This window comes from Rhinoraja longicauda, chromosome 9 (genome assembly GCF_053455715.1).
Source record: "Rhinoraja longicauda isolate Sanriku21f chromosome 9, sRhiLon1.1, whole genome shotgun sequence".
NCBI lineage: Eukaryota > Metazoa > Chordata > Chondrichthyes > Rajiformes > Arhynchobatidae > Rhinoraja > Rhinoraja longicauda.
Window position 1 is genome coordinate 38,604,150 of NC_135961.1, and position 23,997 is coordinate 38,628,146.

The window sequence follows — 23,997 nt, forward strand, 5'->3', positions numbered from 1 at the left end:
ATGTCTTCCATGATAGTCAGAGCTTGGTTCGTCCTCAGGAAACTCTCCTCCTTATTTGGTCGCACCTCCTCAGGAAGACTAATGGATCATCAGTCGAAACATACAATCAAATAATGAAGTAAATTTGTTTCCCATTCAGGGCTTGTGCCGGGGGAGGGAAGGGAGGGGTGGGAGGGGGGGGGGGGGGGGGGAGGGATTTGTGGTGTGACCAGTTGTGGAGACTCATTGACTGCCAGCAAACTGCCACACCATGGAATCATCGGAGTTGAAGTCCACGTCTAGATTCTGATCTCTGTTGACAACCTTGGGTCATCGAGTTCTTGGAGATTTCACACCCATATCTCCACAAGCGGTCACACAACACATCCACCCTCTCCGGAAATAAGCCATGAATGGGAAACAAATGTACTTCAGTATTTGATTCTATGGCTCCTGACTGTTGGTCGAGCAGCCTTTCTTTATTAATCACCAATATTTTTACAATTAGTAAACACAAATGATGAAGGTAAATGAAAAACAAGATTTAAAGATCCTTGGATTTTTCCCCCAGTTGCTTGTACAGTGCTCTGATGGATAATCTTTCAAAAAGAACATTTGGACAGATACAGTATATAAATATAAAGAGTTTAGAGGACATTGGGTCAATTCCAGGCTAATGGGACTAGACCAGTATGCCAATTTGGTTGACATGGTTAAGTTGGGTCGAAGGGTCTGTGGTGTGCCGCTCTATCACATGTCCCCACGAATCTGACAATCCCAGGAAGGTGGTAACATGAACTGTAGGGGGCCAATGAGCGGGTCTCACATGTGACAATACTGAATAATTCTGCCCAGCTCCAACACTTTATTTTAACTTTGGGCTGCCCACCTTGGCTTTCCACCTTGGCTGATATCAGTTGAAACAACAAGAAACTAGGACCAAAGGTGCATTTTTCAGCCAGGCTCAGCTCAAAGCTGAATAAGGGCAGTGCCAGTCCAGACGCAGGGTCTCGGCCCGAAATGTCGACTTACACCTTTCGATTCCACAGATGCCGCTTGGCTTGCTGAGAACATCCAGCGTTCCATTTATTGTTCCAGATTCCAGCATTTGGTATCCCTTTTGTCTGAAATACCGAGTAAATCCCTGAGAAGAACTCAAAGTACTGGAGGAGTAACTCAACGGGTCAGGCAGCATATGTGGAGGACATGGATAGGTGATGTTTCAGATCGGGGCCCTTCTTTAGACTTTTTGTAATGAGGGGTTCTTTGTGTTCTATGTAATATTCCTGTATCTGCAGTTCCTTATGTCTCTGAGTAATTCCCAAAATTAACTAAACCACCTGGGGGAGCTCACATGTCATCGTTTAAACAAAACTGAAGGGAACAGAGAAAAAGCCTGAGTACATTTTTCCAAACTTAAGGGCTGATTTGCCAACTTCATAGGTGATTTCAAATGAATGTCAACAGTCCTATGCTTGAAGAAGAAGCAGGTTGATTGTCCCATTTCTCAGTACCCCACCAGTCTGAATCAGATGGAAGACCAGAGCCTTCAAAGAAAGACACAAAATTCTGGAGTAACTCAGCAGGTTAGGCGGCATCTCTGGAGAACATGGATACGTGACTTTTTGGGTCTGGTGTCCCAAAGCGGGCGGCACAGTGGCACAGTGGTAGATTTGCTGCCTCACAGTGCCTGAGACCCGGGCTTGATCCTGAGTTGGGGTGCTGTCTGTACTGAGTTTGTACATTCTCCCTGTGACCATGTGGGTTTTCACTGGGTGTTCTGGTTTCCTCCCACACTCTAAAGGAGTACAGGTTTGTAGGTTAATTGGGTTCGGTAAAATTGTAAAATTTTCCCTAGTATGTAGGAAAGTGCGAGTGTAAGGGGATCACTGGTAGGTGCGGACTCGGTAGGCCGAAGGGCCTGTTTCCTTGCTGTATCTCTACAGTTTAAAGTAAAACCTATCTATGAAGGGGTCCAACCCAAAATCTCATCTACCCATGTGTCACCTATCCAGCACAAAGTGCTGGATTAACTCAGTGGGTTTGGCAGCATCTCTGGAGAACATGAATAGGCGACGTTTTGAGTCGGGATGCAAGTGTCCTGACCCGAAACGCCTCCCATCCATGAAGGGTCCCGACCTGAAATGTCACTTATGCTTGCACTCCAAAGATGTTGCCTGTCCCGCTGAGTTACTCCAGTCTTTTGTGTCTTTTTTTGTAAACCAGCATATGCAGTTCCTTGTATTGCCAGAGCCTTCGAGCAACCCCTCAGGGTTGAGCACAGTCCAACTGGCGCTGTGGTACTGAGGGACTTTGCAGTTCTGACCAAAGGCTGAATTGTGAATCCCGGCTACCCTCGTAGGTGGACGTATAAGAAATCAAACACGAGCAGCAGCTCTTGAGCTGACATGTATTCATGACACCATATTACACTTCCTTCTGATGACTTCAGCAGAATGCATGTCTGGGCAAACTGCAACACATTGAGTATCCAGGCAAGCTCCTGGCGTGACTCTGAAGAAGCGTTAGATGCAGAAACTCACTGTGTAGGGCCCATGAATTATCTTTCATCCTGGCTCTTTACGTTGCCCAAGGAATTTGGGGTCGGTGGTGAGTGGAAAGACAATTTATCTCCAAAATACTCTTGTGAGACAAATCACTAAGGAATTGATTCGGAGGATGGCGACCTACTTGAGTAAAAATCAACCTCCTTCTGCCGACTGGATCTGGCATGAGGCCAAGCCAACTCTTTGAGGTGCTGCCGACTGTTCCAACATGAAGCTGGTCAAAGTTTGCCATTTCAGCTAGATGCAATCGAGAAGGCTTCCTGTCACCAAACATAACTTACATCACTGGTTGTTCATCATCCTTTGCAGACTTCACACTTCATTCCCGCACCCTCAGGGGAACATAGAACAGTACAGCAAAGGAAAAGGCCCTTCGGCCTACAATGTCCTTGCCGAACATGATGTCAAGTTAAACAAATCTCCTCTGCATGCATCTGATCCATATCCCTCCATTCCATGCATATCTATGTGTCTATTCAAAAGCCTCTTAAATGCCACTATTGTATCTGTCTCGCCAGATGGGACTCCAATATTTGCCCCGCACTTCTCCTTTAAACTCTGCAGCTCTCATCTTAAAGCTATGCCCTCTAGTTTTTGACATTTCTACCCTGGGAAAAGGTTCTGACTGTCTTTCCTATCTATGCATCTCATAATTTTATATATTTCTATCAGGTCTCCCCTCAACCTCCGACGCTCCAGTGAAAACAATCTGAGTTTTTCCAACTTCTAATAGCCAATACCCTCTAATCCAGGCAATATTCTGGTTAACCTCTTCTGCACTGTTTTGAAAGCCTCCACATCCTTCCTGGAGTGTGGCAACTAGAACGCCAACGTTACTCCAATTGTGGCATAATACAATACAATACAATACAATATATCTTTATTGTCATTGTACCCAGGGGTACAATGAGATTGGGAATGCCCCTCCCATACGATGCAATAATTTAATTAATTTAGACAACAGCAACCCAACGAAACAATTGTAACAGTCAAAGTCTTATAAACCTGCAACATGATTTCCTGACTTTTATATTCATGCCACAACTTATGAAGGCAAGCATACCATATGGCTTCCTTACTACTCTATCTACTTGTGGTGCCTTCTTGTGAACAGATATTTCATACACTGAATGGGTGACTCATGAAATCTATCAAACTCATGAAATCAAGCAGCCTTTCCTCCCCATTTAAAACATCTTTGTAAGTATCATAACGTCACCATTTAAAATGTTCCGCATTGCGTATAATGAACATTCGTAATTTGATAGTTAAAACATGTAGAGGTCTCTGGACAGAGCCATTTTTTATCTTGTGTGCACTCATCCACCAGAGGCCACTGATGGCGAAAGGATCACAACACAAGGCTGCCCTATTTTTTAAAGTACCGGTGGTTCTGAACAGTGTTTGTAGCTGAAACAAGGGGACATAGTCTGGGAGATCGATATTGATGTAGCTCTTTGGAAACCCGTGTAACAGAAATATTTAGTTAGATACAAGGATTCTGGTTTACAAAAAAAGACACAAAGTGCTGGAGTAACTTAGCAGGTCAGGCAATATCTCTGGGGAACGTGGATAGTGATGTTTCAGGTCAGGATCCTATAAACATTGTAGGGAGGAGGAAAAAAGGTGGAAGAGAGGAGGGGCAAGACAAAGCCTGGCAGGTAATAGGTTGATATAAGTGAGGGGTGTTTTTTGATATGCAGATGGTGGACAATGGCCAGAGATGAAAAGACAAAAGGAGTGAGACAAAAGAATTGAAGAGTTTCAAATTGTGACGCGAGAGTAAGGAATGTAGCTGGTCGAGAGGGGGAGGGGAGAATTAGGCGCGAGTCCAGGTAGGCACAGGGGAGAGGGAGATGGCGGGGGGGAGGGTGGGGGGTGGGGGGGGGGGGAATTAGGAGTGAAGAAGGGAGAGGGGGAGGGTTATGCAGCTAACTAAAATGAGAATTCAATGTTCATGCCATTGGGTTGTAAGCTATCCAAATGGAATTTAAGGTGTTGTTCCTCCAGTCTGCGCACGCCCTCCCTCAGGCTGAATTATATAGTTACTATTTATTTCGAATTGTGAACTGCGTTTTCATAACTTATTATAGACTCTATCAGTGGTCCCATCTTCACTTTCTAAATATCATTAAAAAGGTGAAAATTTGGGGTTAACATAATTACAATTAGCATGACCGATTAAAATGCACCTAATTAACATGATAATTCTAGTTTCTAGATTTAATTCTCCGAGTTTGAGAAAAATGGGATTTATGATTATGAGTCAAAGGGGAATATCTATTTTCAAATTGACTCAGTATGCATATGCAAATCATCATAATTATCTATGTGACAAAATATCCTAATGGTGATGGGGAATGCAGAGTTCCATAAACACAGATATTTTGTGCTTAAAGAAATCTGGAAAAGGAAGTGAAAGGGAGACTCAAGGATCTGCAATTGTAACTGTGGACGGCTCGATTGTGATCATGTACAGTCTTTCCGCTGATTGGACAGTATGCACCAACAAGCTAAACTAAACTGCAGATGTGGAATCTTGAGGAAAAAGACAAAGTGCCGGAGTAACTCAGCAGGTCAGATAGCATCTGTGGAGGGAAATGGATAGGCAATGTTTCGGGTCGGGACCCTTTTTCAGAGGAAAGGAAGTGAAAGCTTGTTTTGTATTTATTTCTCTCTGGCCATATTTTACACTTATCCAGAGGATGTGAGCAAAGTGGAGATTTTGTTGCTGAAACTGTTGGTATTATTCTTGTCAATCAGAATGCTGTGGGTGCAATTGTGGGCCTGAGACTTGGGTACGAGATGCATGTTGCCACTCAGTGGGGTACCGCACAATTGGGGATCATAGCTCTTAGATGATGGATTAAACTGGAGCCATCTCAAGAGGGTGAAGAAGATCCCTTGGAAGAATGAATTTCTCCTAATATTCTGATCAATCTCCTTAATATTATTTAGGTTAACATTTATCTCTAAGCCATTGCCAAAGATGACACTTGACATTTGTTTGTGATAGGCACTAACTGCACAAGTTGGTTGTTACATTGAGTTCATTACCACATGGCTATGTGTTAAGTACATAACTGGCTGCAGTTACTATTGGACACCTTGAGGCTGAGCAAACATCGAAACCTGCCACTGAACCTTGACAGACTATTCCAACAGCACATCCAAATCTGTCCTTGCTTTGAGCTCAATGGAGACGCAAGAAACTGCAGGTGCTGGAATTAATAGAAAAACACAGTGCTGGAGGAACTCAGCAGATCAGGTGGCATTTGTGGAGGGAATGGATAGACAACGTTTTGTGTCGGGACCTTTCTTCACACTAATGGGTTCTGACCCGAAATGTCATCTGTCCATTGCCCTTCACAGATGCCACTTGACCTGCTGAGATCCCCCAGCTCTTTGTGTTTTGCTTACTTTAAGCTTCACCCTCTTCTAGCAGAGGACCTGTGGAAGATGTACAGGGAGAGCAATTGCAGTTAATTCCTTCCTAAACAACATAGAACAGTACATTTCCTTCATAGAACATAGAACTGTACAGCACAAGAGCAGGCCCTTCGATCCACAATATCTGTGCTGAACATGATGTTAAGACCATCATTTATCAACCATCAAGTAACCCATATCCCTCCATTCCTTGTATCTCCATGTGCCTATCCAAAAGTCTTTTAAATGCCACTATCACACCTGCCTCCACTACCACCCCCGGCAGCGCATTCCAGGCATTCACCACCCTCCGTGTAAAAGACTTGCCCTGCACATCTCCTTTAAAAGTTGTATAGGAAGGAACAGCACATGCTGGTTTACACCGAAGATAGATACAAAATGCTGGAGTAACTCAGCCGGTCAGGCAGCATCTCTGGAGAAAAAGAACAGGTGATGTTTCGGTTGAAACCCTTCTTCAGACTCCTTTAAACATTGGCGCTCTCACCCCAAAGCTATGCTCTTTAGAATTTGACATGTCCATCCTGGAAAAATATTCTGACTGTTTACCCTTTCAAAGGACAAAGTACCAGCACCAGTGGGTGGATGGGGTTAGTACTTCCCATCTAGATGCAGTAGACAAAGTTCTCCCACTACTGGCCCCCGCACTCCCTCCCTCCCCAAACTACGATCAGTGACCTTGGCCCATCCCTGCTGTGTGCAATATAGACCAATGTTGGTACGTGCACTTGACTCAGACACCTCAGGAGTACTTATGAGCTTTGCTATGTACTTAGCAAATTAACAGCTTGTTATATCCAATGTGCCAATGCTGACTCAGGAAATTCTGACAAATGGAGTGTAACAAATGGAGGCTGTTTCTAAAACACTTTAAGGAGCAATTAGTTTGTCCTGGTGGTCATGTCATATCTAGTCATGGTTCAGTAGAGATTTCTTCCAATTAAATATCAACTGAAGAAATGTTCAGTTGCCTTGCCACCAACACTAATGCCCCTCCCTTTACCAGTTGAACCCCTGCACTTGTCCTAAATAGAGCGTCTGACGTCTGAAGGGACAACCCGAATGTCACTTATTCATGTTCTCCAGAATGTTGCCTGATCCGCTGAGTTACTCCAGCTCGTTGTGTCTTTTATTGTAAACCAGCATTCTGCAGTTCCTAGTGTCTCCTTCTAACCCTGTGTTCAGTCCATCGCCAAAGCAGTTACTATCCTTCCCCAAGACTGCCTATCTCTCTCCTGCATCGTCCATTTGCAAACACTTGATTAACGCTTCCAATGGTTCATACTTCTCATGGTTTTAAAGGTTCACGGTTTAACCGGCGACTGTTTAGCCCTGGGTCTTCACCTCACCTCCTGAGGCCAGATGGTGCCAGTACTTCCCACCAAGAGCAGATGCTACTGGGACCCTTCTGCTCTGAGAGTGGATGGTCCCAGGAACCCCCCTCCCCCCACTGGAAGCTGGGTGCTTTTAGAAAGCATGGAGTCCACATGCTGCCAAGCTTTCCCTCTGTACTCGCCCATCAGCAGATGTTACTGGCATTGCCTTATTGAGACTGGTGCTGTTGGCACCATGCTACGTCACACTTCCAGCAATCTCCACCCCCCCCCCCCCCCCCCCCAGCCACCAAGACTAGGTAGTGACTGGAACATCCTGTCACAGCTCAATCTGCAACTGGGTCTGAGCAGGCCAGCTCGCCATCGAGTGAAGGCAGGGCCCATCCTGAGCCTGATCTGTGACATCCGAGACGACAGGCTTGGCTCCATCTCCTGGGAATAGTGGGGCTGGGTTTGGGATGTGGTGAGGGTTGCTTGTCTGTTGAGAGTTGGGTTGGGGTGTGGTGAGAATGTGGTGAGGATGGTGAGAGAGTTGAGGGGTGTGATTAGAGTGTGGCAGCCTTGAGGCACAGTGAAAGTGGGGCGGGTTTGTGGTGAGGTGGGGTGGGGGCGTGATGAGAGTGTGGCGGGGAGATGTGAGAGAATGAGATGGGAGGCGTGTGAGTGAGTGGGGGCGTGGGAAGAGTGGTGTGTGGGGTGGGGTGAAAGTATATAGAGCAATGAGTGTGGGGTGGGTGGTCGGTGATAGCGGGTGGGGGTGTGGTGAGAGAGTGGGCGGGGTGGAACAGTGAGAGTGGGATGGGGTGGGGGGAGTTAGATGGGGTGGGACAGTGAGAGCGGGGATGAAGGAGCGTTGAGAGTGGGGAGGATCTTGGGTGTGGGGAATGTGGAGGGGGTTTCTTGAAACGCCTGTTACTGTGCTGTCCTGTTCTATGCTCCATGTGATTCTCCAGGAACTCTGCACTCTTCCAGTGTTGTATTCCTGCCTATCACTGGTTTCCTATACTCTATCTGCAGTAATCCTGCCTCAACTTGCCAGCTTCTCTCTTTTCTTTTCACACTCCTTTGGCCAATATGTTAGGTTCCAATTGAGTAATTGTCTTTCTGCGGCTTCTTGTCAACAGTTACTTGATAATGTCCAGCACCTTTGAACATCTTACTGTGTTGAATGCGATAAGATAAATGCATGTTAACATTGCTGTTGCAGAGACAGTAGCATCAATCAAGGACCATGGTTGGCTGCTAGCACAGATCAGACTTCCCACCGTCGACTCCATCTACATTTCATGCTGCCTCGAAAAAGCAGCCAAAATAATAAAGAAGGGTCTCGACCCGAAACGTCACCCATTCCTTCTCTCCTGAGATGCTGCCTGTCCTGCTGAGTTACTCCAGCATTTTGTGTCTATCATCCGTTTAAACCAGCATCTACAGTTCTTTCCTTCACAAATATAATTAAACACTTGTTCCAACCCGGTCATTCCTTCTTCTCCCTGCTCCTGTCCAGCGGAAGGTATAGAAGCTTGAAAGCGCGCACCACCAAATTCAGGAACAGGTTCTTCCCCTCTGCTATCAGGCTTCTGAATGGTCCTTACATAAGATAGGGTACTGTCCAATTCACTCTACCCCTTTGCGGACATTGGACTTTGTCTATGGAACGGATGTGTTATATTGCTGAGAACTATATTCTGCACTCTCTATCTTCCCTTTCACTCTACGTATTGCAGTTGGGTTTGAACTGATTGTATCTATGTATGGTATGTCTGATCTGTTTGGATAATAATACACAGCCTACTGTAGGCCAGCACTGGTTGAACATGGCCAAATATGCTGTATGTACAGTCGTGCCACCAGCCTGGCATTTTGTGAAGATTTTACGTCACTGCAGGGAGTTACTGACCTTCATGTGTTTATCCATAGTTCTGTTGCAATCTGCAGTTTATCTCTGTTATCAAACGGTGATTTAACTTTTAATGTTGTCGTTATTTTTTAAAGTCTACCGCTGATACTGCCATTGTCTTTAATTAAATATTTATAGCTGGAAAAAAATGCAAGAAGATTAAGTGTGATGTGATTTATGACAGCTGTCAAATATCCTGTGAGGTATGTGGGGCTAAAAGGGAGAGAAAGTGCCTTTAATTGTGGCGCAGTAAATTTACACAAGACAGGACACATTTAGAAATCCTCTCCTAATATCAGTCAAAGTCCTTGTGGATCGTGGCGACCTTCAAGGCAAGCAAACTTTTAAGTACAATTGGTTGTAAAAAAAGGAAGATTTATTGGGCTTGGGTATTATCCTAATGGGTAAGGAAAATGGAAGATCAAGATCATGAACCTGCACTAATATCTGCATGCAAATAGAAATTCCTCTCCCTGACTACATTAGCAAAGAATTAAAGCCATTTAAAACCAATAGATTATCAAGAGACACAAGGAATTGATAATAAGAAGATAGGTAGTGGGGCAGGTAGTGTAGAAAAAACAGGGACACTGCAGAAGGACTTGGACAGGTTGGGAGAGTGGGCTGAGAAGTGGCAGATGGAATACAGTATAGCAAATTGTGGAGTTATGCATTTCGGTAGTAGGAATAAAGGCGTAAACCATTTTTTAAATGGGGAGAGAAGTCAGAAATCGGAGGTGCAAAGGGAATTGGGAGTGCTGTTGCAGGATTCCCAAAAAGTTAATTTGAATCGGTAGTAAGGAAGGTAAATGCAAATGCATTTATTTTGAGAGGGCTAGAATACAAAAAAAGGATGTAATTCTGAGGCCTTAAAAGGCACTGGTCACACCGCATTTGGAGTATTGTGAGCAGTTTTGGGCGCATATCTGAGGAAGGATGTGCTGACAATGGAGAGGGTCCAGAGGAGGTTTACGAGAATGATCCCAGGGATGATTGAGTTAACATGTGATGAGCGTTTGATGGCACTGGGCCTGTTCTCGCTAGAGTTTAGAAGGAAGAGGGGGGATCTCATTGAAACATCGAAAAGTGAAAGACCTGGATAGAGTGGATGTGGAGATGTTTCCACTAGTGGGAGAGTCTAAGACCGGAGGTCACTGCCTCAGAATTAAAGGACATTCGTTTAGGAAGGAGATGAGGAGGAATTTATTTTGTCAGGGGGTGATCAATGTGGAATTCATTGCCACAGAAGGATGTGGAAGCCGTGTCAATGGATATTTTTAAGGTGGAGGATGATATGTTCTTGATTAATAAAGCTGTCAAGGGTTATAGAGAGAAGGCAGGAGAATGGGATTTAGAAGGAAAGATTGGGATTTGAGAAGGAAAGTAGACTTGATGGGCCGAATGGCCCAATTCTGCTCCTACAATTTATGAACTATGAATTACAGATGCTGGAATCGAAAACAAAATGCTGGAGGAATTCAGCGGGTCAGGCAGCATCTGTGAGGGAATGTACAGACTACGTTACAGGTCAGGACCCTTCTTCAGACTGATTGTAGAAAGGGGGAGAAAGCTGGAATGGAGAGGTGGGGCGGGACAAAACTTCGCAAATGATAAGAGGATTGTGGATACAGGTGAGGGGAGGTTGATTTGCAGATGAGTGGAATAACTGACAAAGGTGAGAGATGAAAATGAGACAAAGGGGTGTCAGATAAGGAGGGAAAGGTAACAGATAACGAGAAATGCGGAGTGATATGTAAAGCCAGAGAGAGGGATTCAGGTGGAAGGGTACACAAGGGGGAGAAATAGGTGTGGGAGGGCATAGGAAAGAAGGTGGGAATTACTTCAAATTGGAGAACGAGTCCACTAAAATGGGGATGAGTGTGTGAAGGTTTATACCTCGTATCCAAGGCAAGAGAAGTAAAAACAGAGCTGTGTAGCTGATCCCATGTACATTGCACATCCCCATTTACCAATGACTCTGATGGAAGATTTAATGCACAGTACAAGCGGCTTTGTAAAATTGAATTGCGCTGTTCCGCTGGTGATGCGCATTTGCCTGCTGCCCTGTATACAGCTGTAACATCCATTGTTAGCCAGTGTTTATACTTGGTGCTGATCCTGTCACAGCGAGTGGAAATCGGCAGCAGTGTGGACCACACACAGGAAGCCATGTCTGAACAGCAACAACAAGCCCTGCACCTGTGCTATTGCAAGGGATCATCCATTACTTAGAGGGCTGTCGGATAGTTCGTTTGAAGGAGATTAATTTGGGAGCAGCCCGGCTGCACTCCGGAGTTGCGGGATTAAGGAGATTCCTGCTGGTTAATGAGGTGCGGGTTTTGATGTTTCTGTGGGGAAATGGCAGCTTTAGCAGTGAGACCCACACCACCCTACGCTCTCATTCCAGTCCTACCATCGGGAAGAAGGTACTGGAGTCTGAAAACCGTGACCTCCAGGTTCAAGAAAAGCTTCTCCCCAATAATGAACACCACACAACACTAAATAAACTATGAAGTATATGTCTATGTATCTTCCCCTTTGTGTAGGAAGAAATTGCAGATGCTGGTTTACACTAAAGAAGGACACAAAATGTTGAAGTAACTCAGTGGGTCAGGCAGCATCTCTGGCGAATAGGAATTGGTGGCGCTTCGGGTCGAGACCCGAAACGTCATCTATTACGTTTCTGCACGGAAGTTGCCTGACCCGCTGATTTACTCCAGGTTTTTGTGTCTATCTTCCTATTTGCTCTGTCTATTGTACTTGAGTTTAATTGTGTCTATGTATGGTATATCTGATCTGCTTGGATTGCATGCAAAACAAACGTTTCACTATACCTTGGTACAAGTGGCAATAATAAACCTGTGGCAATAATAAAGGTAGTATAGATTCCACACGAGAAAATGTATCATTCCTCAGAAGAAAAAGCTGCCGCATCTTAACGTGCAAACACTGTTGGATGGCTTCAGAAGATCCCGGTTAGTGTTCTGGACCTTGAAGGCTCACCTGATTCTTTCATTCTGAAGCAGTGTGCATATTTCAGATGCTCTGATGGACCAACAGAACGATGGTTCATAGTGGATAAGGATAGTCCAAATCCATGGCTCCTCACTCCATGTAAACCTTCTCAATTTGAAAGGCATTTTCCGGATGTGCCAAAAGGACTTGATTTTTCCTCCTCGACAAGAATCCCAAGGCAATGGTAGCAGCTGGTATAGCCGCTGCCTCAAGAAGCCAGAGATTCGGGTTTGATCCCTCGACAACTCAGGTGCTGTCTGTGTGGAGTTTGCATGTACTTCTTGTGACCCAAGGGTTTTCCCTGGGTGCTCCAGTTTCCTCCCACAGCCCAAAGATGTGCAGGTTTGTAGGTTAATTGGCCTCTGTAAATTTCCCACAGTGGCCAGGGAGTGGATAAGAAAGTGGAATAACATAGAACTAGTGTGAATGGTGATCGATGGTCGGCATGGAGTCAGTAGGCCAAAGGCTGTTTCCACGCTGTTTCTCTAAACTAAACTAAACTAAACTAAACAGAACCAAGTGAATGTGGGCTCTGACAGAGGCAATCCATGCCCAGATACAAGAAGACTTTGGAACCATTTGTAATTAAAATGATAAATACAGATTTCCATTGACCTTTGTCTGGTGGTGACCATCTCACTGTGAAATCTCCCAAATTCTCCTTGATATTGAGTGGCATAACATTTCCCAGTGCCTCACAGTAACAACCAGGTCCATTGTCCTCGGATTTAACACCATCTACATGACACTTGATGGCTCCAAGCAGCAGGTATCTAGAGCTCCAAAGACATTGAAGAATAATTCCACTTTTCACAACAGGAGTTGTCCCAAACATCTCCATCTGTGCCTCTGTGTTCAGCTCCAAGGACGCTGAGGGAATCGCAATTCTTCAGACAAAGCAGAGCCCCGGGATGTCAACTGAATCTACCAGCATCCGTGTTGAGTGCAACAACTCACGGGATGACACTTTGAGGCTTCCATGGCAACACATAGGAAAGCTACAACCTGTGCTGTCGAGAAGGGGAATCATCTACGTCCTTTAATGTTAAAAGGTGTGCGTCAAGCCACACAACATCCTGTCTTGAATCATATCACTATTCCACTGTGCTTCTTCCAATGAGATAGAACACAGAACAGTACAGCCCAGGAACAGGCCCTTCACCCACAACGATGGTCAAAATACTAGGTATATGGCCCCTGCTCTTTCTACAAATAAATGCATGAGATCTTATATCTTACACATAGGAATGTGTAGAAGGCCACCTACAACAGTATCTGGCAACCTTGTGTCTCCATCTCTAGCTGTAGCCAACAATCTGAAAGCCCAGGCAAGAGTGGTACTATACAAATAGCAGCTGATAGAGGGGTTTGCGAAATCTTTGGTAAATAGCAATGTGCTCTGTAAGAGATTTCAACAAAAGTAATACTGTCCTAACCTTGTTACACTAGGAAAATACCTGCAAGTGCTCAACAGAATGAGAATTAATGGGAGGCACCCATCAATTTTCATGACAGCCAGACTTTGTGGAAAAGTTCCTTTTGAGCTTGCTTACAGTTTGAAGGAATTCTTCCTTAAATATCCATAAAAACATACAGGGACTAACATTTCAAATAACATGCGGCATTCTACAAGAGAAAAAGAAATGCAGCCTATACAAAACAAATGCAAATGATTTCAAAGGATTTGAGGGCAGAGCTGGTGATTTTGAAAGGTAAAGGTGGGTGACCTTCAATCACAAAACCCATCTCTTAAGGAAAGGTTGAGTTCCCCTTTAAAATGAATCCACAAACCATTTGTAGATGTCACAGAGGCAATAGATATACGTGAACTGCTAATGCACTGTCAGCCCAGTCATTTATCAAAGGCACTTTCAGCTTCTCGGGGCTGGATGCAGTGCTAGACTTTGACAAATTGCCTCACTGAATAGCAACCTAACAAATCCATACAATGGTGCCACTGCTAACTGTCCAGACAGCAGGCGGCATTCGCCACAGGCATTCGATTCAGTGTTAAAAAAATAACTACCTAATAAAACTATATGCAAGGGTTCATTGAAATTAGATTGCTCCTCTTAGTAAGCAATCTGCAAAGGAAAATTAATGTCTTGTAGCAGTTAAGTGTACAGTGGCCTGGAGGTTTCTATTTACTGAGAAATTATATCCGGTGCCTGCAATAAAGGTTGATGTACTCCATTTAAATCACTGTGACTGAACATTCTTATTTCAGTATGGATTTCTTAATATAGCCAACTCATCTTTGAATATCCTGCTGTGTAACGGGAAGGCCTGTTCTGCAGTGTGAAGATTCTAACAACCATCAATACAATCATCATTGAGAGGAGGCAGGCCAAGGGGAATTAGTCTAGCCATAATAGTCACATAAACAAAGGGGGAAGAACTCCCACACCAGACTCTGCTCTGGTGATGCATAACCCTGTCAAATATATTAGTTTAAAAGATTGGTACCATAATTAAATTAAGTGCAATGATAATTGTTGGGAATGTGAACCTGATTGATTTGAAAACATTGATCTTATATGTAGGTTGGAGGCACAAGAGACTGCTGATGCTGGAATCTTGTGTCTGAAAAAGGGTCCCGACCTGAAATATTGACTGTCCATATCTCTTCTCAAATGCTGCCGGACCTGCTGAGTTCCTCCAGAAGTTTGTCTGAGGGAACGGCAGGAGTGCTCCTCCCACACTCAGTCTTGTCCTGGACTTACTCCCCAGTTCCTAAGTCTATCATCACAGGGCTGCCTGCAAGACCTGTTGGCGTAGCTAATGGAAACTATTCCATCCCAAGGTTTCCAGAAGTAGCCTCTTCCCTCCTGAACTTCCATTCTAATCCAATGGTCTCTAAACAAGCCAGTCATATAGTAGAGTGTACATAAGTGTAAAGGTATATTTAAGAAAGTTTATGTTTCGGTTTATTATTGTCAATTATTGTCTCGTGTACTGAGGTATGGTGAAACATTTTATTTTGCATGCTGATCAATCAAATCAGATCATACTTTACATTATTACAATTAAGTCAAATGAAATATTATAAGTACAGTGAAGGGGAAGATACAGTGCAGAATATAGTTCTCAGCATTGAAGCGCAATAGTTGCAGACACTAGGTCCAATATCCACAATGGGGTACAGGTAAATCGGACAGTACCCTAGCTTATGGAAGGACCGTTCAGAAGCCTGATAATGGAGGGGAAGAAGCTTTTCCTGTCTGGTGGTGTACGCTTTGAAGTTTCTTTATTTTCTGCTCAACGGGAGCATGGAGAAGAAGGAACAACTGGGGTGCATCTGTGCATCTTGAGCTATAAGCATATTGCTCTACTGGATACAGCTGAAAGTTGAAAGCCTTTAATAAAGCCGATATTGTTGGGAGTTCTACCCGTGTTATTTGCCTTGGTAAGCAGCAGCAACACTGAAGATCCTATCCCTGAAGGCATATGGCATGTTTGCCCTAATTGCAAAGGATTTGAACCGTAAGAGAGGGAATCATGCAGAGATTGTACAGAATTTTGTTGGGATCTATTCCAGAGTTCTGTGTACAGTTTTCTTTTCCACATGGAAAGCAGCATACACTTGCCTTGCCTTGGAATCAGTGCAATGCTGATTCACTTCATTAATTCCTGGGACAAACAAGGTTAAGGTGGTCAATACTCAGTGGAATTTCTAAGAATGAGAGATGACCTTATTGAGGCAGGTTGGATCACGAGAATGATGAATAGGGTAGTTGCTGAGAGACTGCTTCCTCTGGTGGCAGAATCTATAACTGGTGGGCATGGTCTCAGGACAAATGTGTCATTGGGATGAGAAAGTTCTTTGTGTAGTGTTGTCAGTCTTTGACCTTCTCCACCTCTAAATGTCTGTATATTTTGATTTATTCACAAAATGCTGGAGTAACTCAGCAGGTCAGGCAGCATCTCGGGAGAGAAGGAATCTAAATGTCTGTAGATGGTCAGTCAGTGAGTACATTTAAGGTTGAGCTCAAAGACACAGATTAAAGAGGTAAGTGGGCTTGAGGCATGGGATCAGCCGTGATCAGACAGCATGGTGGAACAGGGCTTGACTGACAATGTTTACTCCTGTTTTTGTTTCTGGAAGTGGGTGGTTTGATTCTTGTGTTACACATCAGTTTCAACCAAAATGTCAGGCACAACTATCTATGCAGTCCATAGTTTCCATGCTGAGGGTGTACCATTTGGTACTTTACATAGATGTCTAGATCAGGGGGCCAAGAAGGCTGGTGCCACGGGCTTGGGTGGATGACAGAGTTGTTGGCAGGGGTACTGACGCCTGGCACTGAATGATTGTGCGAGAATGTTCAGAGGGAGTCCGGACTGACGGATGGTTGGGAATGGGAACAGTGAGGGTGCAGAACAGATGGATGTGTTGGGGGGGGAGGAAGAGGGGATGGAGTCAGAGGGAAGTCTTGAACTGACTAAATGTTATGGGTGATGGTGAAAGAGACACTGGGGTTTAGCCTGGGCCATAGGAGATGGTAAGCATGGAGTTGGAAGGTTGGATATTTGGTGCTGAAATTTAGAGAATCTCTAGCTCTAAGGAGGGTGGAGGTGCAGAAAACTTGACAGGCATCGCTATCCAGTGTTGCACAGCCTGTCCTGTGAGTAACTAATAATCAGGAAATGGTGGAACAAGGAACTGTGGATACTGGTTTATAAAAGAAGACAGGGCGCTGGAGTAACTCAGTGGGTGAGGCAGTATCTCAGGAGAACATGGTTAGGTGATGGTTTTGGGTGTGGTCAGGAAATGGTCATCAGAGTGTTTCACTCCAGAAACAGCTTCTATGAACTTCCATGGACTGTGTTTGGTTGCACTAAAGACTTCGTTTTTGGACCAGTTTTAAGGTTATTAATTCTGATTTTAAAAAAATATTATATATTATCTGTGTGTATTGTATTTACGGGTGTGCTAAGCTGCTGCAAGCAGCAATCTAATCGTTCCATTGTCAGTACATATGACAATTAAACATTCTTGAGTCTCGAAGTAATTGATTTTTCAATTCAATGACAGCGAAGAACAGCATTTTGGGACCAGATTTTGGGACCAGATCTGCATCACCTGAAGCAGAGGTTTTATGCAGTTTAACATTAAATGCAACAAAATTCAATCTCAAAATGCTGTTCTTCTTAACGTATCTTCTTAACCTATCACACACGTCCCTCAACAGTCCAGCACTCCTTTGGTCAGCTGATGGAGTACCAGCTTGAAACTTTGCTCATATCTTTGGAGTTGAACCTGAAGGTACTACTTGTAGATTTAGACTGTTGAAAGTGGACATCAAATTGCATCTCAATTGGAACAAAGTATTGGCAGAAGCCTCGGTCATTTTGAAAAAGGTCTTCCTATAATTCACTGACCCTGTACTTTACAAGAGTCAGCTAGTGCAGTAAACAAACCAAATATCAGCGAATTCAAAGCATTCACTGCTGCACAAAACAAGCTGAAGCGATGCTTCATTTTGAACAATAATCTGCACCTGAATTGCATCATCTGAGGAATGATAAAAATGCTGCACTCAGAAATAGGCCCTATTCAGAAAAATTATGGTGGTGCTTGTTTCCACACAAAAGAACTCAGAAAGCCACATGAAAGCCAGGCTGATTGCAGATGACTCAATTGTGAAAATTGTGAAACCACAAGCCTGTTGAATCTTCCACTCATCAAGACCAGTGAAGGCTGTGGACAGAGGCAGCAGATGGTGTAAAAATCTTGCCAATTTAAGGAGTGTGATTCACATTCTGAGTTACATTTGACTTCTTCAGTTCCTATCTGCTGCATAGATGCATTCTATTTATTTAAACCTGATATTTTTTTTGTGTGTCAGCTCCTGAGAGAAGGGTTTATATGCCAGGGGGCAGAAAGTATTTTGCTATCCAATTTCCATTCTCGGCACGGGCTATTTACAAGGTGACACTGTAAATGTATAGAGCCATGCACTGTGCTTTTTATTTGCACAGTGTGTGCGTGTACATATATATATATAACATATGCTGACTGAAATATAGTTTTGAAATTAACAAGTCTCTATCCGACTCAAATACAACTCGGTGTTAACCCATGGGCTAAGCAAATATCACATCAACCACTTGCTTCCCCCAGAAAGGGTCCAGAGGAGGTTCATGCGAATGATCCCGGGGATGATTGGGTTAACGTATGACTGTACTCGCTGGAGCTTAGGAGGATGAGGGGGGACCTCATTGAAAGTTACAGAATAGTCAAAGGCCTGGATAGAGTGGATGTGGGGAGAATGCTTCCAGTAGTAAGAGAGTCTAGCACCCGAGGGCACAGCATCATAATAAAAGGATATACGTTTAGAAAGGAGATGAGGAGTAATTTATTTAGTCACAGGGTAGTGAATCTTTGGAATTCATTGCCATAGATGGCTGTGGAGGCCGTCATTGGGTATTTATAAAGCAGAGATTGACAGATTCATCATTAGTAAGTCAACAGTCAACAGTCAACAGAGCTTTATTTGTCATTCGGTACCAAGGTACCGAACGAAACTACATAGCAGTCACACAAAAAAGAAAAAGAACACAAGACACATGACCCCAACACAAACATCCATCACAGTGACTCCAAACACCCCCTCACTGTGATGGAGGCAACAAAACTTCCACTCTCTTCCCCATGCCCACGGACAGACAGCTCGTCCCCGACCGACCCGCACAGTCCCCGCAAGGGGATGGCCCGCGGCCGAGCCGCACCGGGCGCTGAAACGTCTCATGGCCGAGCCGGGCGATGGAAGGCCCCGCGGCCGAGCCGCGCCGGGCAATGGAAGGCCCCGCGGCCGAGCCGCACCGGGCGATGTTAAGTCCCGCGGCCGAGCCGCACCAGCGATGAAAAGTCCCGTGGCCGAGCCGCGCCGGGCGATGTTAGGTCCCGCCAAAGGGTGCCAAAGGTTACAGGGAGAAGGCAGCTTGTACTGGACCCTACCAGGGAGAAGGAAATTCTGGATTTAGTGTTGTGTAATGAACCGGATTTGATAAGGGAACTCAAGGTAATGGAGGCATCAGGAGGTAGTGACCATAATATGATGTTTTAATTTACAATTAGAGAAGGAGAAGGGAAAATCGGAAGTGTCAGTATTACAGTTGAGCAAAGGAGACTATGGAGGCATGAGGGAGGAGCTGGCCAAAGTTGACTGGAAAGAGACCCTTGCAAGGATGACAGTGGACTGGGACTTGCTGAGAGTCTGGAACCTGGTTGCTGACGGAGGGCGGCGGCCCAGGCGTGAGAGCAGCCGGCCCTTGTCCTGCCCCGCTGGGTGTCGGAGAGGCTCAAATGTGTGGAGTACCTGCGGCTGAGCAAACCCCCGCTCAACCGGAAGTACTCGTCGGACCGAGGCGCCGTAATCCTTCCCGGGAGCCGGTCTCACACAACATGAGCCGCATTTCCTCGACACCCTTCATCTCCCTCCGAGACGCAGGGAGGCGTGTCCTGTAGGGCTCCTCCTCCACACCCTGCACTTCCTCGCCCTGGTCCACCGTCCGGACACTAAGTGGCGGTCGGTGTTGCTTTCCGGTCGCGAGGTGACCCCGCGGTGGGGTCCCTCTACGCAGGAATTCTGCCCCTCTCCATCGGGGACCTGGGGTGGAAGGTATTGCACCGAGGAGTCCCCTGCAACCTGTTCCTCGCGCGGTTCAGACTCGCCAGCCGCCTGCCACTTTTGCGGGTTGGAAGAGTCTGTGTACCACGTGTACATGCAGTGTGTGAGGTTGCAGCCCAGTGCCAATATCTAAAGGGGCTGCTCCTTGCTTTTTGGCTGCATTTTTCACCCACCATCCTCATCTTTGGACACCCTGTGCGTAGGGGAGAGGGCAGGGCCGAATATATCCTTGTTGGGTTGCTCCTGGGCCAGGCCAAGCTGGCCATCCGCGACTCACGGCGCCAGGCGGAAGAGGGCTCTGCCCGAGCCAGCTGCCTGCCCCTTTTCCGGGGTTACATCCATGCCAGGGTGGTGTTGGAGAGGGACTACGCGCTGTCCACGGGCACCCTGGAGGATTTCCGGGACCGCTGGGCACCGCGGGGGATTGGATGTATCCTGGATGGGGATTGTAATATAATTGTATAATAGTTTCAATAGGTATATTTGTTTGTATAATATTCTGGTGGTGGGTTCTGTTTTGGTTTTATTGTATTGTATATATTATTTTAATATTTGAATAAATATTTTTGAATTTAAAAAAAAAAAGAAAAAAAAAGGATGACAGTGGAACAACAATGGCAGGTATTTCTGGGAATAATACAGAAGGTGCAGGATCAATTCATTCCAAAGACGAAGAAAGATTCTAAGGGGAGTAAGAGGAGACAGTGGCTGACAAGGGATGTCAAGGATATTATAAAAATAAAAGAGAAGTATAATATAGCAAAGATGAGCGGGAAGCCAGACGATTGGGAAACTTTTAAAAAGCAACAGAAGATAACAAAAAAGGCAATACGGGGTGAAAAGATGAGGTACGAAGGTAAGCTAGCCATGAATAGAAAGGAGGATAGTAAAAGCTTCTTTGGGTATGTGAAGAGGAAAAAATTAATTAAGACAAATGTGGGTCCCTTGAAGACAGAAACAGGTGAATTTATTATGGGGAACAAGGAGATGGCAGACGAGTTGAACAGTTACTTTGGAACTGTCTTCACTAAGGAAGACACAAACAATCTCCCAGATGTACTAGTGGCCAGAGGACCTAGGGTGACAGAGGAACTGAAGGAAATTCACATTATGCAGGAAATGGTGTTGGGTAGACTGATGGGACTGAAGGCTGATAAATCCCCAGGGCCTGATGGTCTGCATCCCAGGGTACTTAAGGAGGTGGCTCTAGAAATCGTGGACGCATTGGTGATCATTTTCCAATGTTCTATAGATTCAAGATTAGTTCCTGTGGATTGGAGGGTAGCTAATGTTATCCTACTTTTTAAGAAAGGAGGGAAAGAGAAAACAGGGAATTATAGACCAGTTTGCCTGACATTGGTGGTGGGGAAGATGCTGGAGTCAATTATAAATGTTGAAATAGCGGCACATTTGGATAGCAGTAACAGGAATGGCTGAGTCAGCATGGATTTATGATGGGGAAATCATGCTTGACTAATCTTCTGGAATTTTTTGAGGATGTAACTAGGAAAATGGACAAGGGAGAGCCAGTGGATGTAGTGTACCTGGACTTTCAGAAAGCCTTTGATAAGGTAGACAATAGACAATAGGTGCAGGAGTAGGCCATTCGGCCCTTCGAGCCGGCACCACCATTCAATGTGATCGTGGCTGATCATTCTCAAACAGTACCTCGTTCCTGCCTTCTCTCCATACCCCCTGACTCCGCTATCCTTAAGAGCTCTATCTAGCTCTCTCTTGAAAGCATTCAGAGAATTGGCCTCCACTGCCTTCTAGACAATAGGCAATAGGTGCAGGAGGGTAGCTAATGACACAAAGCTGGGTGCCGTGTGAACTGTGAAGAGGATGCTATGAGGATGCAGGGTGACTTGCACAGGTTGTGTGAGTGGGCAGATGCATGGCAGATGCAGTTTAAAGTGGATAAATGTGAGGTTATCCACTTTGGTGGTAAGAACAGGAAGGCAGATTATTTTCTGAATGGGGTGTCAAGTTAGGAAATGGGGAAGTACAAAGAGATCTGGGTATCCTTGTTCATCAGTCACTTAAAGTTAGCATGCAGGTACAGCACGCAGTGAAGAAAGCTAATGGCATGTTGGCCTTTATGACAAGAGGAGTTGAGTATAGGAGCAAAGAGGTCCTTCTGCAGTTGTACATGGCCCTAGTGAGACCGCACCTGGAGTACTGTGTGCAATTTTGATCTCCAAATTTGAGGAAGGACATTCTTGCTATTGAGGGAGTGCAGCGTAGGTTCACTAGGTTAATTTCCGGAATGGCGGGACTGTCGTATGTTGAAAGACTGGAGCGACTAGGCTTGTATACGCTGGAATTTAGAAGGATGAGAGGGGATCTTATTGAAACATATAAGATTATTAAGGGATTGGACACGTTAGAGGCAGGAAACATGTTCCCAATGTTGGGGGAGTCCAGAACCAGGGGCCACAGTTTAAGAATAAGGGGTAGGCCATTTAGAACGGAGATGAGGAAAAACTTTTTCAGTCAGAAAGTTGTAAATCTGTGGAATTCTCTGCCTCAGAAGGCAGTGGAGGCCAATTCTCTGGATGCTTTCAAGAGAGAGCTAAATAGAGCTCTTAAGGATAGCGGAGTCAGGGGGTATGGGGAGAAGGCAGGAACGGGATATTGATTGTGAATGATCAGCCATGATCACATTGAATGGCGGTGCTGGCTCGAAGGGCCGAATGCGTAGTCCGGCACCTATTGTCTATTGTCTATAAAGCCCGCACCTCCATCGCCTTAGAAATGGTGGTGGGTATCTCTGCATGTATGGATGCAATGCTTTCGGGTATGTTCCTGTTTCTAAATCTTTACACCAACCCAACCTTGGCACTGCTGTTCCTGATGAAATGAGGAGGTAAAAGGTGTTTCTCTTATAGATTTGAGTCACTGGTTTCCTTCAATTCCTGCTGCAATGTTTCCTGGCAACCAGATAACAAATCACTCTCAGTGAATCACCTATCAGCAATTGCCTGGAAGAAATGGTTCTGCCTCAAGTAGAATATACATTAGCAGCAGTATAAAACCAGCTGATGCAAAGCTGCATCTGCTGAGCCTGTTTCTTGATGTTGAGGCAGTCTGAAATCACGGAACAGTATTCCTTCAGAGATTCAGAATCTCGGGTGGGGGAGGTGGGGGGAAGTCTGGCATTTAATCACTTTATTCAGAATTTTAAAAATATGCAAAACGACAACTGCACAAATACTCTTCAGGCATTCTCAGTGTCAATACATTCAAGTGTTATACTCAGTAGTGTTCGCATCCATCTTTAAATAAAATACCCTGGCCACTCATTTGGCCCCCTGTGGTGATCTCCCATCCCTTGTATGAGGGCTGTCCCCACCGGACTCTGTTCCTTAATATCTGGCAGCGAGAGGTCCCTAGATTGAGTGCTCCTCCTTCACAGAGCCTTGGCGTTGGCTGCACCGAGCTTCAGTGAGTCCCGCAGCACCTACTCCTGCAGTCTGTGGAATGAGCCAGTGCACCATTCTCTGCCCAACATCTTGATGTGAAGGGAGACCTACAAACCTCGGGTGGACCCAAGAGTGTCTTTCACCGAGTTGATGGACTTCCAGCAGCACTGGATGTCCATCTCCGTCAATCAGAGAGTTATGGAGTTGTTTGGGTTGAACCGTGCATCCTTCTCTAAATCATCTTCCAATCCACATCTGCAAAGAAGATTCTAGCATTTAATGTCCAACCTGAAATGCTCTTAAGAGTGGGTGCGCTGTAACCTTAAATCCTGCAGGCACATCATGTGAAGGTGCTCCCATGGTGCAGTTGGAGCAGGAGTTCCAGGATTTGGACCTCAAAAATGATGCAAAATCAGCAATATATTACCACATCAGGTCGCTGTGTGACTTGTGGGTGGTGGTATTCCAGGGCACCTGTTCCACTTATGCTTCTACGTGGTAGAGGTTGCAAGTGTGGCTGTTGTTTTTGGAGCAGGCATTCCCAGCCATTTTACATTGTTAAAAATTGGACCAAGTATATTTGGTTGGGACAGTCCTGCTATTTCTGAAGGATGCTATAGGATCTTTTACGCTGATCTAAGGGCAAAGAGAGTCTCGCTTTAATACCTCACTCGTAACTTGGACAGGTACATGGATAGGAAA

The 23,997-nt window shown here is 45.1% G+C and overlaps 1 protein-coding gene across 2 annotated transcripts in view; it reads right to left on the bottom strand.

The window, feature by feature from the left end:
- Positions 1 to 23,997, bottom strand: part of prkn (parkin RBR E3 ubiquitin protein ligase) — a 605,665-nt gene that overhangs the window by 42,982 nt on the left and 538,686 nt on the right. The window contains exon 10 of one of the 2 annotated variants that reach the window (XM_078405213.1): positions 18,859 to 19,196. The exons of the other annotated variant lie outside the window; for it this stretch is intronic. Within the exon in view, the coding sequence (XP_078261339.1) occupies positions 19,167 to 19,196 (30 nt within the window). The 3' untranslated portion in view covers positions 18,859 to 19,166. Of the gene's footprint in view, positions 1 to 18,858; positions 19,197 to 23,997 lie in introns of those variants that run through there. 2 annotated transcript variants of the gene reach the window in all.